At 41.0% G+C, this 16,129-nt stretch overlaps 1 protein-coding gene across 6 annotated transcripts in view; it reads right to left on the bottom strand.

The window, feature by feature from the left end:
• LOC109043330 (progestin and adipoQ receptor family member 3) overlaps window positions 1-16,129 on the bottom strand; it is a 47,071-nt gene that overhangs the window by 21,374 nt on the left and 9,568 nt on the right. The window contains exon 1 of one of the 6 annotated variants that reach the window (XM_019060523.2): window positions 7,892-8,241. The exons of 4 other annotated variants lie outside the window; for them this stretch is intronic. In XM_019060523.2, coding sequence (XP_018916068.2) covers window positions 7,892-7,996 — 105 coding nt within the window. In that variant the 5' untranslated portion in view covers window positions 7,997-8,241. Of the gene's footprint in view, window positions 1-7,891; window positions 8,242-16,129 lie in introns of those variants that run through there. One more of the 6 variants, XM_019060524.2, reaches the window with a different exon arrangement.

Here is a 16,129-nt window from a genome sequence, read left to right as displayed (position 1 = left end):
AGAGTTCCCATGGCAGATGGAATTCTCGCCCCGGGAGTCCGGCACATGATAATTGGTCGGAGGAACGGTTGGTTAAAAAACGTGTTTTGATACGTCAAACCCCTGAGCCAGAAGACAATGAATTGCAGATTCAGTCCAGTTGAGAATGCTGCAATCCATTCTGCGATTAAAGCAGGATAACGAGCGCGTAAAAAAGCGTTTTTTGACCGTCTAGATAGGCGCCTTCGTCTGTGTTCCTTTGTTAGACTTGTCTTATTACTCGGGCAGACTTTTGCGACATTAAATTTTGAATTTCTCTTGCGTTGTAATTTTTTTTTTTAGATTTTTTTAATTTTTGAAACGACACTTAATAACTAACCATAATAATATGTCGGGAGAAATAACGTAAGAAATTTAAGCGTTTTTTAGCCTCCCGCCTCAAAAATTGTGCAACCGCAAAGGCAGAATTCGACATAAAGGAGTCACCTTAGTTTTGCTAGTTTACTGGTTTAAAAATCGCGCAAATTTTCACCGCACTTTGTGAACTTCGGAGCAAATCTTTGATAGACTAAGAAAACGAAAAGAAAGATTTTTCGGGAATTTGCTTCGTAAAATGGATAGATTTCACTGAAATTTCCACGAAAATTCGCATGCACAACTGTTTTCATGTACCTAAAAAATTAAAGTGCCCAATGAAAATTAAATTTGGCAATATCTGATGTGGCTTGATTCCTTTCTGTTCAACGCAGTCCAATTAAAAGACGAATAACCACACGTTTTCCGTACATTTCTTATTATCTAACGCTTTGTCTATCAATTTTAAAAATTATCCCGCTGATGCGCTCATCGTGGTTTTGAAGCAATTTTTTTTCCTCAAAGAAGTCCTTCGCTTTTATTTTTTATAAAAGTTTACAAGAGACCCGCTAAAATATTTAAGGAGTCTTGAAGGGACGTAAACGGAGGCATTAGGAAGGAAACGACGAAGAGGACTCTACCAGTGGCGTGGCGTGTTTTGCGATATATCGATTGCTCTGCCATTCAAACCTGCGGAAAAGGATCGATAGACAGGGTGTTCGCAGTAAACACCTTAATGATCGATTCTTTACCATAGCTTCAAATGGGGGGATATCGATATATCGCAAAGCACACCACGCCACTGAACTCTACTGGCACAGAGACGGAGCGGACCGGGAGCCGGGTACCGGTCGTAAGCCGAGGAACTTTCTCTTTTCTCTCACGGTCAATCTGTCGATTGATTCGGTTTCGGGCTGCGTATTCATCCGATTTACGCTTATCATTCACGTCATCGTTTCTCTTCCATTTTTCATAAGCATCGGCCACTTACGATCTCAGCCGCCGCCCGGCCGAATCGCTTGAGAATGCGCCTCTTTTACATTGTCGTCGATGGCGAATAAAATCCGATCGCGGTTTGGCAACGCTGCGAGGGTTTCTCCTCGAAAAATCCTCGCTGCTCTGACCACAGAGTACATAGAGCATAGAGTACATAGAGTCGTAATGTAAGTGGGAGAGCTGGCGCCACTTTTAAGCGTTTTTCATGTCCCGAATTCCGAGACTCCTGTGTGACGCCGGGTCACTTTTTCGATACATAATCGATTGTTTGCGATACACGGGTACCGGCCATCCGATGACAACAACAACAACAACAACAACAGAGGAGATAGGAATTACCACGTATTCCACACCGCCATTTTGGATCGAAAATGTATCGAAAAAGCGACCCGAACTCGGCGCACACCGGGCTCGGAATCCGTCGAGCAGAACATGGCGCCAGCTCTCCCATTTACATTACGACTCTATGTACTCTATGACATAGAGTCGTAATGTAAATGGGAGAGCAGGCGCCATGTTCTGGTCGACGAGTTCCGGGCCCGGTGTGCGCCGAGCTTCGGTCACTATTTCGATACATTTTCGATCCAAAATGGCCATGTAAAATACGTAATAATCCCGGTACTCTTTGTTTACATCGGATGATCGGGTCCCCGTGTATCGATATCAATCGATTATGTATCGAAAAAGTGACCTGGCGTGACACAGAAATCTCAGAATTCGGGACCGGGAAAATGCTTAAAAGTGGCGCCAGCTCTCCCATTTATATTACGACTCTATGTACTCTATGGCTCTGGCGTGAGGGTGTATCTCTATTTTCACATTAGCCCCGGAAAGCATATAAGGTTATACGGAGAACAAGGCTCACGGGACGAGTGAGATACAGTGGCGTGGCGTAAATGATCGATTATCGATATTTCTCCATTTGAAGCTATGATAAAGAATCGATTATTAAGGTGTTCGCTGCGACCACCCTGTTAATCGATCCTTTTCCATAGGTTTGAATGACAGATCTATCGATATATCGCAAAGCACGCCACGCCACTGGTGAGACACGCTCGCAGAGGCCGAGCTGCGTGGAGAAACCCGCCACGCCACTGGTGAGATACGCTCGTCAGAGGAGCTCGAACTGCTCGCCGTGGGCCCAAAAATCCCCCGCTTCGAAACTTTGGGGCCTCGCGAGAGGTCACCGGATGATCGCGAACATTCGCGGATCCAGGAAGTTTCCAACATTGTTTTCTTTCCATTTAAACGCGTTGAAATGTATCGATTCTCGGAGGGGCTAGATGCTGCACAAGAATTGATTACTCAGCACGGGTTTAAATGGAGGAAAGCCAGCGTTGTCAGATTGCTGGAATCACCTCTGTCACGAAAAGTTGCCACTCGGTTGAAAATTATTACGATTTTACGAACGGCGATTTATTGAAATCTTTTTGGGACCGAAGTTGGCAATCAACTGCGTCTCACGGTAACCGTAGTTAAGAAAACCAGAAAAACCGGGCAAAGTCTGGAGAAAGTACAAACGGATCCAAAAGTCAGGAAAAAATTGCATCCGCTAATTTTAAAAGTGTCGCCTGACGTATAATTTAACTACACTTTGTCGACTACATGATATATGACTACAGGTATTTAAACAATCCAATTTTTATTCGAAAAATTGACAACTTGGCGATAATATCAGTAATAGTTTAATACAGTAATCACAATAGCCAATGCTGGAATTGTGTAACGGAGTATGTGAAATACGCAACGCGCCCTTGGTTAGTGTCAAATACGACGAACATTATTTCATTATAACACCTGAATGCAACTATTCGGGCTCCATGGATGTCCGTTTTGCATACGCACGCAATTGAAGGCGTTTTGGCTGTCTAGGCACTCGTCACTTCACTCACGGCTCGCGGACGTTACCCCGAGGATCTAAAATTGCAGAGCGCTTTCAACGCTTCATTTATACTACATACAAAGATGTCTCCTATGCAGTAGAGTAGAGCAAATATTATTACCTACGAGATGTCTTCAAACTGTAACTGAAGAATTGAAGGCACTCTACTATTTTAGATCCTCGCAATGAAGCACGCCGCACAGTGAGACGAACCAGTCAGACAGGTTCGCACATGTAATTTTTGACCAAAGTTGCTGATTCTGACGTTAATTTCTTTAAATGTTCAATTGTATGGGGTGCTTATCGAAGGAAATTGAATGAGAAAATCAATGAAACCACCGCTAGAACCTATACGTTCTATATCAACATCAATATGAGCTTTTCCACGTTTTGTCCGACTCTTCTCGTCTGCTCACTCCACTGAGCGCCGCTGGTGAGGCGGATAGTGTATGAATTAAAATGCCTTCTTTTTCGTGCGTATGCAACACGGACATCCATGGAGCCCGAATTGTTGCATCGAGGAGTTTAAATGAAATTTTCCCACGATTTTCAATTGCAAAACTATCGCATAATAAAGTCTGTAGTGAAAATGATATGATGCTCTGCTCTTTCTGTCCTGAAATGCGGGCCGCATCTTGTAGGTCCTTAATAGCTCTCTTAAAAACGTCTAATTTGACGTCATTAAATCACAAGAAGCTACCATTTCTAGCTCATTTTAGAGACTACATATGGGACTTAGTTCCTCACGCATATATAAGTTTTTTTTATAAATTCGGGGAAGGCATTGTAGCTCCTCTCTGAGTGATGGAATTTAAATTACGAATCGTGACCCCAGTCTTTCACGGCCCTGAAGCGACCCGTTAAGGGTTGGGCCGCATAAAAGCGGGGGAGGGGGGGGGGGCTGAGAGACCTGGGCAAGCCCCTGGTTTTTTTTATTCGCGTCGATTTCATGCAAATCATGAAGAGTGTCGAGTGTTGTCCATTGCAATCACTTGTGCAAGCGAACGCCAGTTGCAAGGATCGAAACCACTTTCTTTTATTTGCACCCGACAAGATTCGCTCGCCCAAGCATCCTGCTCCGCGCATCTTCTTCAGCGTTCGTGCCATGCCATCCGCAGACAAAATATACAATACCCCGAAACTCATCATCCACCTAGTAGGTAGCTCAACAGCCGAAATAAGAGTGATGACTGTTGCTCCCTTATAATTGGACCGCGTTTAACAGAAAGGAACCAAGCCACATCAGCTATTGCCGAATTTAACAGAGGAATTTGATTTTTTAACGAGAGAACGTTTGTGCGGATTCCTTTGAAATTTTTGAGGAATTTGCTTTGTATTATGGAAGAAATTCATAGAAATTTGCACAAAAATCCGCACAAACGTTTTCATGTTAAAAATTAAATTGCCCGATTAAATTTGGCAATATCTGATGTGGCTTGGTTCCTTCCTGTATAACGCGGTCCAATTGTCCACCTGAAGGAAGTGTTAAATCCCCGAGGGTAAAAGGTTCCACCTATTGTCGTCAAGAGGCCGATTGAGGATCCCTCTTAGACTCTAGTATTTCCCCAGATTTTTTTTAACAATATTATGCAAATAAAAAGAAGTTCAAGGCTACATTTTTTAAGTCTATTCAAACGTGCATCACCGAGAGAGCCAAGATGACTTCCAAAATTATCCATCGCACTACGAGTACACACTTGGATTGCATTTTGTAAAAAGGAACCAAGAGCATTTCAACGTCGCTAAGATTGTGCAGCTTTGTTTGCCTTGCAAATATACACAGATTATCTAAACTAATTTCCTCTTTACTCCCAATAAATCATAACTTAAAGACGAAAATTACCTATGTAAATTTAATTTTTTGCATGATTTCAGTAACTTCATTGAATGAATATAAGATACACAATCTTAGCAACATTAGAATGCTTTTGGTTCCTTTTTGCAAAATGCAATCCACTTTCGACTGCGGGATTCCTCCACCGTGATTTACGATCCGTGCAGCCGATACCAATACTGCCGTACAAAGGAAAAACGCCGTATAAGCCTTTCGACGTTGCCAGATTTTCCTCAACAAAAACCAAATTTACTGGAAAAATTTCGAATATTTTTCTTCAAATATTTAAGGCTATTTTGTTCTGAAAATTTCAAAAAAAACTACGAGTATCTCATCTTAAAATACATGTTTCATCCATTGAAAATTGGCAGCTCGCGAATATCCATACGGTGTTTTTCCGCTTCCAGGACTTTATGTCCACCTACCTTTCGTCCATTAAATAAATGTCCACCGCTATTTATGTCCACTAAACGTTAAGTCCAGTCTTTATTAAGTCCACATGATTTAATGTCCAACCATGAATATGTCCAAAATTGTCCAAATTGTGGGCATGTTATGTCCACATTTTTTTCTTCTCATTTAAATGACAGGAACCACCTCAAAAATAAATGCATACTACTACTACCTTCATTCTTAAAAACATTTCATTCATGAATCAAGTCATGAAAGAGTTAGTTAGTTAGTTAGTATAATTTTAAGACATTCAGCGTCTCAGGCTAGAGCATATAAAAACATATGTTCATGTGTACACTGTACGGATATGATAAGATGAAAACCAAAGCGGGAGCGTAGGAAACGTTCCAATGCCAAATTAAACATTTTTCAGTAACAGATGCAGTCAAAATTGAAAGTCCTCTTTAACTAGTTATTTCGTGCGCCTTCAATCTTGTAGGATACTGTGCAACGCCTCTGACGCGAAATAGTTGCTTAAAGCGTTGCGGCGCGGCAGGCAACCAGAGTGACACGCGCATAGGCGCCTACAAACCTAACGGGATACTTCACGCGTTGCGCAATGCGTGAGGTATCCCGTTAGGTTTGTAGGCGCCAGTGCGCGTTCTGCGCTGTAACACGCCGCTCCTCTCTGTGTTAGGCTCTAATATTTAAACTCGCGGGGTCAGCGTTATTCAACTTATGATTTTGAAATGTTTGAACTCTCTGCATTGATTGAAATATAATGTGTTTTTTGTAAATATAGTAGCGGTTCCGTGTCAAATTTAATGATTTCCAAAGCATTCAAATTTATTCTTTTATTCTATTTATCTAAAAAATTGCGTGCTTCTTATTTTTTTCCTCTTTTATTAATTTTTGTATAGTTTTTTTTTCATCACAACTACGGCTCATTGAGATTCATATCGACGCCATTGCTTGGAAAAGGTTTTACAAATATTTACCACGTTTTAAAAATGTAAATGTTTTTAAAATGAAGTAATCAATTTCATTTAAAAAGAAGAATGTACATTCAAGGCATATTTTATATCGGAAACTTCAAGGATAGAAATTAAACCAAGTATTTACCAAAGACAATTTGAAAAGATGAATCAAAAGAAGAAATTAACATTTAATTCAAAATATGAGTTACGATAACAACACCTCATTTTCCCTTAATTTCCTCATTTCGATATTGTGAATATAATTTTACACACGGATTAAAATATGACGCTTGACTTTGATTTTAGTGGACATTACATTTGTGGACTTAACTTAGTGGACGTTTAAGTAATGGACTTAACAATAGAGTGGGCTTTAGAACTGTGGACGTAAAAATTGTGGATATAAAGTCCGTGTACCGTTTTTCCTTAGCACGTCAACATACAAGAATTACACCGGCCAGAAACGGCCAGAAATTGCCGAAATAGTCGAAAATAACCACCCCATAAAATCCGAACGGAATCGGGAAACAACAATTATACCTTCCATTGAACGCTGCAAGAGTACCAAAATGAAAGATACAACTATTTTAACTTCCATGTAGCTTAAATTGCATATCAATCGAATTGAAGGTGAATCGAATTTCTCGCTCTTAAATCAATTCTTCCGGGCTCAAAACGTGAAAGTTAGAGAATCTGTAACGATTTTTTCAACCCCCGAGTGGCTCAAATTGTATCGCCGCACTATGGATCGACTCAATAAAAGAGGTTGGACAACATTTGGAAACTTCAAACGCGTACAACTCCGTTTGCACAAAACGTTGAGGTTCTAAAAGTAGTTATGTTGGTTTCCTCGTCAAATTTTCTGCTGTGAGCACCCATTGAAATTTAAAACGTGACGAAATAAACATAAAAATTTGCAGTTTTTGTCGAAAATTGCATGTCCGATCTCTCTAATTGATTCGATTCACTGTGCGCTGTCGGATTTAAGCGCTCTAATATTAACGCGCATGATTGCGTTCCATGCGCAGCATGGGTTTATTGCTAGTTTCCTGATACATACATATGAGTCGCTTGTACAGCGCTCTTTGGCGCTTTACGACGCCTAATCGCCACAAAGCTCGGTCTGCCCACAGGTCATCAGGGAGTTGACACTCCCTCATCTCACTCAACACCCCCTGTCGCCAACCTCTCACTGGGCGTCCCCTACGTCTCCTCCCAGGAGGAACCCAATCAAGCATCTGATAAAAGGTAATAATAAGGTAACAATGAAGGTCCAACTGACACCGTAATATCTCTTCGTCGACGCCCTGCAGCCATCCCTTCATGAGACGTTCCTGCTGCCTTTTTCCGGGGGTATCCCAGTCAAAACTTTTGAGCAACCTTTTCCCGATATTTTTTGCATTTTTCCATAACTTCACACCACGCAAACTGCCTGGATATGACGTCGTGCACGATATTACTTTTCACCTTCATTACCTGGCAAACTCTTTCATTACGGACTCGGTCCCGTCTCGAGATTCCGGCAGACCGCCGCCGAGAATCCATTTCAGTTGCTCTCAATACATCTTGCGTTCGTTTCATCAACACTTCACTACCACAGAGCACTATACATACGTTTTCCACACATCCAATAACTCTAAAGAGAATTTTTTTAGGTCTCTCTCCTTTCAAATCCTCACAAAAGACTCTTGTAAAATTTCATGGAGAATCGATTTTGATTCTTAGGTATGCGGCAACAATCAAATTTTGACTGGAAAATTGAGGCTTACATTGAAAATTTTGCGATTGATGTGTGGGCGGAGGAGGGGGAAGTTTTGCCACTCGCACTTTAGTCTCTATCACAGCTTTATCAAAATATACATCAATTAAAATTATCGGTCATCATGAACCCTTGATCTTATCTAGATTTAATGATGCCTCGATAAATGCCTCGATTGATTTCAACTAGTCGGGGTTTATACTTAGACAGTTCTTAAAAACATAATTGACACACCCAGTGGCGAAACGTGAATGATCGATTATCGATATTTCCCCGTTTGAAGATATGGCAAACAATCGATAATTGAGGTGTTCGTTGCGAAAACTCTGTTTATCGATCCTAATCCATGGGTTTAAATGACTGATCAATCGATGTAGTGCAAAGCGTCACGCCAACTATACCGAGCATGGGAATACAAATCCTGGTCTTGGTGTACGGAGGCAAATGTTGGGACACCGGTTACGTTGTGAAAATGGATAATCCCTAAAATAAAAAACTCGTAAACATAGAAAAGAGTAGTTTAATCAATGAACTTTAAAGTGTCACAATCCTGAGTCGGTAAAACATTTTACATATCGATGGTGTAAGACGGCAATCACATAACTCGGTTTACGACGTCACAGACTTCCTGTCATACTCTATTTTTTAAACGGAAAACTTCTCAACGGCAATTCTTTAAATCTGCCGTGATTTTTCTTCTCTGTGCGAAGAAAATTCTGCAAAACCTTCAAAGAATGATTTCAATTTGTCCTCCTTTAAAAAAACAACAAAGAGGCGTAGATTTTCAGACACAGCGAACGAGTTATGTGATTGCCGACTTACACCTTCGATATGGGACATTTCTTGCATGAAGAACATGCCCCTGAGTTTCTGTTAATACATTTTCCAGCACTCTGTCACAAATACGCATCCCAGCCAAGGTTGGGAATTTCAGCCATATTTGAGGTACAAGCTTGGAAGACAAGGCGCCTAAGTCAGTTTTTGCTATTTCGAGAAATACGTGTTTGGAAGTTTCAAAATTACATGGATCCTTATGGCGAGAAGAAAATTCAAACAGACTTTTTGATGCTTAAAAATTGGAATAATGTGAGCGAATTTTTCAAAGACTATGCATTAAGACTGGTTCTACTTAAAATCATAGCTTATTATACTGTACATGTGACACGTTTCAGGGAACACTGTTGAACTAACCTCTACAGAATCTCTCGCCCCTGCCTAGAAAAAAAAGAAAAAAACTTGCAGACGAGCATGTTCACACCCTGGAAGGTCGCTAATTCAGAAAATTCAACGGAGGCATCCGCGATTTTAACTTCCCTATCACGCGCTATCAGCTTCTCGAAGATTGTACGAAATGCACACGAGAAGAATTAAAAGGATTAAGCCATACCGCAGATTGTCAATCTTGGAATTTTTTACATACGCCACGGGCGATTTGTCATTTCCGTCGAATTCGCGGACCAGGAAATCGAGCGGAGAAGGAGGAAAGGAGCGGGAAAGGTAAAGAAAGGAACCGTATCATCCAGTGTATAAAATTCTCTGCTTACAACCACTGGAGGGGGGTACCGAACCGCAAAAAACTGAATCACACTCGTAAGAGACTCACAAAAAAAGAGTCAAGGTTCGCCACCTTAGTTCACGTATCAAGTTCAAATTGAGATTTTTTTTAGCGCTGAGCTTATTTACATGTTTTGCCGCGATGCCACATGCTGTATGTATTTTGCCTTCGGCCACACTAAACATACGTTGCCAGATTTTCAATGAATAATATTGTCTTTTACGACGGTTTTATGGACTGTCTTGGAAGAATCCATACTACTGAATAGAGCAGGAATCCGTGGCGGCGGGCTTTGCGATATATCAATTGATCTATCATTTAAACCTATAGAAAAGGATCGATGAACAGGGTGTTTGCAATGAAAATCTTAACAATCGATTCGCCACAGCTTCAAATGGAGAAATATCGATAATCGATTATTCACGGCATTGTACGGAAGCACCTTGTGGGCAGACGGAGCGGCAGGTGAAGTACTTGATACTCTACTTCAACCTAACAGAGTGTGCGAGTATTATGTTGTCTTACAAAACTTGTTCTTCGAAGATTATCTCGCGAATATCTTCCTCGCGTTTCGTTGCTCCTCTGACGTAGGGGCGTAGCTCAATTTCAACGTGAGCCCTGTTTTCCGTATAACTCTATGCTTGTTGGGGCTCATGTTTAAATTGAGATACGCCCTTACGTAGGGGTTACGGTACGTAGTAGCGGCCTAGCGTGTAATTCCCTATTACTTAGCGCAGAGGTTGAATTTCTAAGACCGTTACGAGGGGCTGCATTTGAAGCAAAACTTCTGGGGCTTCCTCTAATTCCGGAGTAGAGAATTATGATGCTTCCTGAGGGATAGGCTGTCGCGCGTGCAACGCAAGAACGCCATTTTAAATTTTTTGGAAACGATGTATCATAACAGAAAAACTTGTGTACCTTGAGACAATATTTTTACAGAATTCTTCTGCAAAAACTAGCAAGAACTTAGCCTAAAAATATGAGGTGCGTGGGTAAAACAGTTCTTATTTTATAAAGTTTTAAGCTCCAAGAAAACGCGGGAAAATCTTGATGGATTTACGGCGTTCTTGCTTAGCACGGCAATAGTATAGACCAGGTATATCCCTGTGTTTTTCTTTGAAGGTGCTCAGGCAATTCGTCAACTTAAATTTCAATGAACAGACTATAATGGCTGAAAGTCTTCGATTTGTGTGGCGTACCACCTCAGGGTTTAATTTCTCTCCCGTGTCGTGACCCAGCGCCGACTCCACCCCCCTCCCTCCCAACTCCCCGTGCCTGGTGTGAGTAACGAGCGACCATTTTCACTGAGTGCTTCAAAATTTTACCAAATGTGTTTTCATATGAGTCAAAAATTCTTCTCAACGCCAGAAATTAATTCTATACCTCAGCTTGTCAACATTGGCACTTCTGTGATATTTTGATCGGAAGGTGACGCTATTCGCGGAGAGAAACTATTTGCAGATACGTTCTTTCTGAAGTGAGCCAGGAATGGTAGTTCCATTTTGTAAACTGAAATCTGAATATTATATGGGCTCAGTGTATGACACTCCAAAAAATAATGGATTCCGCCCCGTGATAGTGTAAGTATTTCCGTAAGGAGAAGAGACTCCTCTTCGCATTCGTATCGCCCGCGGTTTCGGGCTCTATTCCGTCACCCTCCGCCCAAAGTATCACAAGCGCTATGTGACGTTTATTTTCCGCCGCCATTTTATTTTTTAACACAGAACTTTTTCAACGAAGCTCTCCGAAAATTTCGTTGAATTTTCATTGTGCTGCCGATAAAATTCAATGAAATTATCAAACAGATTCAACCAACAGTTTCTCTGAAAAAAAAAATAAAGCGGCAGCGGACATTTTGAAACGTCGTATGGCGCTTGTGATACTTTGGCCGGAAGGTGATGATATAGACTCCGGCTCAGAATCACACTCCAAAATTGTTGACAGCGCACCCATTTTTAGCCGTGAAGTTTCATTTTTTGAGCACTGTGCGACCCGCGCCGCAATTTTAGGCGACGGTGACGATGCGACGACGCTGCTGCACGTTTATTTCGCAATTCTTTCCTCGGCGGACTGACGCCACCGGTCAAGGTTAAAGCCACGACGAGTCACTTAGCACAAAGTTGCCCGATTTTAAAGCCACGGCCGTTCATGGCCCCGGTTGGTTCCTGCGTAGACTTTTAAGCGCCAAGCCACGGACGAGCGGGGAGCGCTGACCCTCACATGTGATAAGTGTGGACCTGCTCCGCTCGCTTATTTTCACTCGACGCAGTAGCTGACCTTTGAATGTGCGAAATGAGGCTGGGACCCGAATGTGAAAATTGAGACATTCCTCCGAGAAACGATGTACAGGCAGGGTGGCAACATTTCATGAAAAATAAAATCTTGAAATCTCACGTGAAATATCTCATGAAATTTCAGAAATTTAGGAAAGATATTGAAAAACACAAGCTCCTTTTTATGTTTCGAAGGTTGTAAAAATCTTGATTTTTACCCCTGAAAAATATGAAATATTTTACAGCCTCGCGAAATTTCATGAAATATTTCACTGAAATTTCCGATCTTTCATTTCTTTCTTACGTTTTATGCCACCCTGTGTACAGGGTAATCCAACAGCCTTGAACCGCCCATACAAACCCGAGGGGCTCTCGCTACTCCACAGAATGATCCCCAAAAACTTTTGGGGAGTCCCCAGAGTGTTTCTTTTTTTTTACCTAGGAGCACTCAAAACATGTCTCGTCTGTATCTTAATTCCTAGAAACGTCACAAGGGTAACGCCGGGTGCCAGCCGCGAGGGACTTTTTCCTCGCCCCGTACAAGCTCAGTGGTGCTGCTTAGGCTTGGAGTATGCAACTTCGTGTTTATCGATTGATCTGCCATTTAGACCCATAGAAAAGGATCGATAAACAGGGTGTTTGCAACGAACATCTTAATATAATCGACTCTTTGCCATAGCTTTACATGGGAAAATATCGATAATCGATCATTCACGCCTCGCCTCTTACAGTCATTCGAATGTTCCCGAAAATCCCCCGATAAAACATCATTTTAGAAGAAAGCTATGCATCTTTTGTCTTAAAATTTTCAGATGATTTGGATCAAATTGCGAAAAAATTTTTCAGAAAAATTAGGAGAAAAGTATGTAAAACTTTCCCAATAAAGTCATATTTTATCCAGGGAAATTTGGCAACCCTTGAAGGTTTATACAGCGTATCTGCTTAGCACGGAAGCATTCTGGAGTCATTTTTACAGCAGGTTTCGATTCTCATCTTCAATGGAATTCCTTGTACCGTCAGGCATGGGGAAAAAATTCCATTCGGGTCTAGAGGAACGTTAAAAAAAAAAAAAATAATTTAAACAAAAGAGGTCTATATATACATTGGAAGTATGGAAGTTTTGAAAAAAGGCGTATGTGCGATAGTCTAGGACTAGTGACATGTCACAGATAGGGTGATAGGGGGCTTTACTATGATAGGGATGCACAGAACCCTAAAACATCGTGCGCCCAAAAGCGTGAGAAACAGTTAATAATTACTAAATTTAAGCCCAATTTACTCGCTAAGTAAATATATTCTTTCAGAAAAGACCCGCGCTGAAAGTCGTTGTCTCGTTCTGTTCTATACAGGGATTCTGGTTGCCAATGCAAGAATTCTGGCTATGTTGGAAAGAACACTAATTCAAAGAAATTTTACTGAGCATCCCTTTTAATCCGATTGAATTTTTTTTCAATCCTCGAATCATTACTCTCTATACACTCCCAATCTCTCGTAGACAGTATCCCTTTGCCAACCTATATACCCTCTTCCACTAAAATGTAGTAAGAAGAAGACTGTTTAGTACTGACGATGAATCCATTTCGTAAGGATATCAAGTAATGCGTAGCAAAATTGATCCGTTAGAATTTTTTCGCAATAAGTTCTGTCTATGAATAATTTGCATACATGAATTAGAAATTTTGATCTCCCGATAACTTGATAATCTGCCTCGACTAAGCTGATGACCTGACCATACATGATGAAAATTTTCTCTGCAAGTGGCGATTTTAAATTTAATCCCAAAGCTTTTTCCCAACGATGTCAGACGGGAAAATACTCTATGGGTATTCACCCGGCAGAAAATCCACAAATACCCGGCAAAATTTACCAGGTATTTACGCGGATCCTGATATGGAATTTTTGCCACGCAGAAAAAGTGTCACCTTTATATTTCATATTTCACTTTTTCCATACCTCCTATTCCTCGTGTCGACAGTGCAGCTTCCAAACCACATATCTCCGTATGCGGTGTTTTAAAATCTCTACTCCTATTTCATTTTTTAAAAAGCAAACAAATCAGCAACATTCTTTGAAATTTTCACAGAATTTTCGTCGCACATAGAAGAAAAATCACAGCAGTTTTTCAGACTTGCTGTTTAGTTGTTTTTCATTTCAAAAACAAAGTATGACAGGAAGTCTAGCAACGTCGCAAACCAAGATACATGATTTGGGAGTTTCACCGTCCATACGTCTTTACGGGGTAAATACCCGCAATCTTAAGCAGTACCCGGGTATTTTACAACACTTATTCCAACACCTCTAGAATTTTTTGACAATGAGTTTTGCGATGTAACCACACGAAGAGCAGTGCAATATCGTCCCTCACGCAGGCCCGCCACAAGGGGGGGGGGGGCTACTGGGTCCCTGGTTCCGGGGCCCGGGCCCTAAAGGGGCCCGGGCCACTGTTGTGAAATTATGATATTTTGGTTTAGACCTCGATTTCGTACAAAAAACTCGATTTTACGCTGAAATCGTGCGTTTACGAGAAAAATGCCAAAGAACTCGACTTGTAGAGAATAAAATTTTACACTAGGAGGACGTCTTTGTAACCGATAAAAATCAAATTGAACCAGAAAAACTCAACTCGGTATTTATTTTTTTGGTCCTCAGAATTTCCGAGGTCTTACAAAGTAGAAGTTTAAAAGACTCATTTTTCACGAAAATAAGTCGAAAGAGGGTATAAATGAACTGTAGGCAAGTGTTGAGGATGCAAATGTCATCAGAACTTCCTCAGTTTAAAAAAAAGTTCCAACTATTTTGCACAATCCCCGAAAAAGTGTACGGCTCGAGAAGCAGGATCGTGCTATAATAGTAAGGGGAAAGTGCGGTTTGACCGGGAAAAATTGCGTAACAAACTTTCCCTATGTAATCGTCATCAGTAGGTCCCCCTGAACAACTTCCTAAAAGTTACAGGGGGCCCGGGCCTTAAAACTGGTACCAGGGCCCGAGATGGGATGAGGCGGGCCTGCCCTCACGGCCCTCGAAATTTCAACGAGGCTGATATTGCATCTTTGTGCGTCGCTTCCGAGTTTTCGTGAGTAGAATTCGAGATCTAATGATTGATATCCGAACATTTCCTTCCTACAGAAGATTCGCGGGGTTGTCGCGTTAATTGCTGTTCGTGGGTTTTTTTCCATCCTGGAAATGAAACGAGGGAACGAGAAGTCGGGTTTGGAAATCCTGTTTTGGAACTAATTTTAGTAGTAACGGGGAGATTTCGGAAATAATACGTGTGCTTAATGTGATTTTTAAATCGTTTGATGGTTTATTTGAGAAGCTACGAGTATCTTTCGTCATGTAGGTGAAGTGTAATGGGAAGATTCGCTCACATAATTTTTTTTTTTTTAATACTTTCAATGTGTGAGGTTTTTTTTTTTTTAAATTTTACTCGTCACAGAGGGACTTATTCCCCCCTCAGGCGCTTAAGTTTTCGTTCTTCCAAAAATTGAATGATGTAAAAATACAGTAAAAACCCATTGGCTTACACGGCCACTATTTTAGGATTTTTTGCGAATCATCTCAGAAAATACCACCGCCTTGCTCTATTTCAATTAAAATTTCACCAATTTTTTCATATTTGCGTTGTTTTTCTATGAGGTCTCTTCGGTTGATTTTTATGTTATCGTCAAGGTTTCGTGCTAGGCGAAACTCCTTTCGCAAAAGTTAGATGCAATGCATGGCGACTATTACAAAGGAAATAATCAGTCATAAAAAACCGTCCTAATTTACTTGCAACGGTGACCATTAAAATAATAACGCTGACTTAGAATGGGAGAAGAAAACAAAGAATGGAATAAATCTTAAATCGACCGGTTATGTAACTTTCCTAATTAAGTGTGCTTGATTGCTGCGGGAAAACGAAAAAAAAGGGGGGGGAATGAATAGTGCAAGAGTATGCTCAACGACATTTTAGAGCTCGGTATTAAAACAGCACGAACAACAAAAGCCTTAAACACTCGTTATTTGAAGGGGTTTGAGCCGGCGGGGTTTAATTTCATCGCAATGTTGGGAAATATTGCTTGAATATGTGTTTATGTAGTTGAGTTCGGGAAAACATATTCTTATTTTCTACGAGTTTTTTGCGATTT

This window comes from Bemisia tabaci, chromosome 3 (assembly GCF_918797505.1).
Source record: "Bemisia tabaci chromosome 3, PGI_BMITA_v3".
Classification (NCBI taxonomy): domain Eukaryota; kingdom Metazoa; phylum Arthropoda; class Insecta; order Hemiptera; family Aleyrodidae; genus Bemisia; species Bemisia tabaci.
This window is presented reverse-complemented; position numbering and strand designations above follow the sequence as displayed.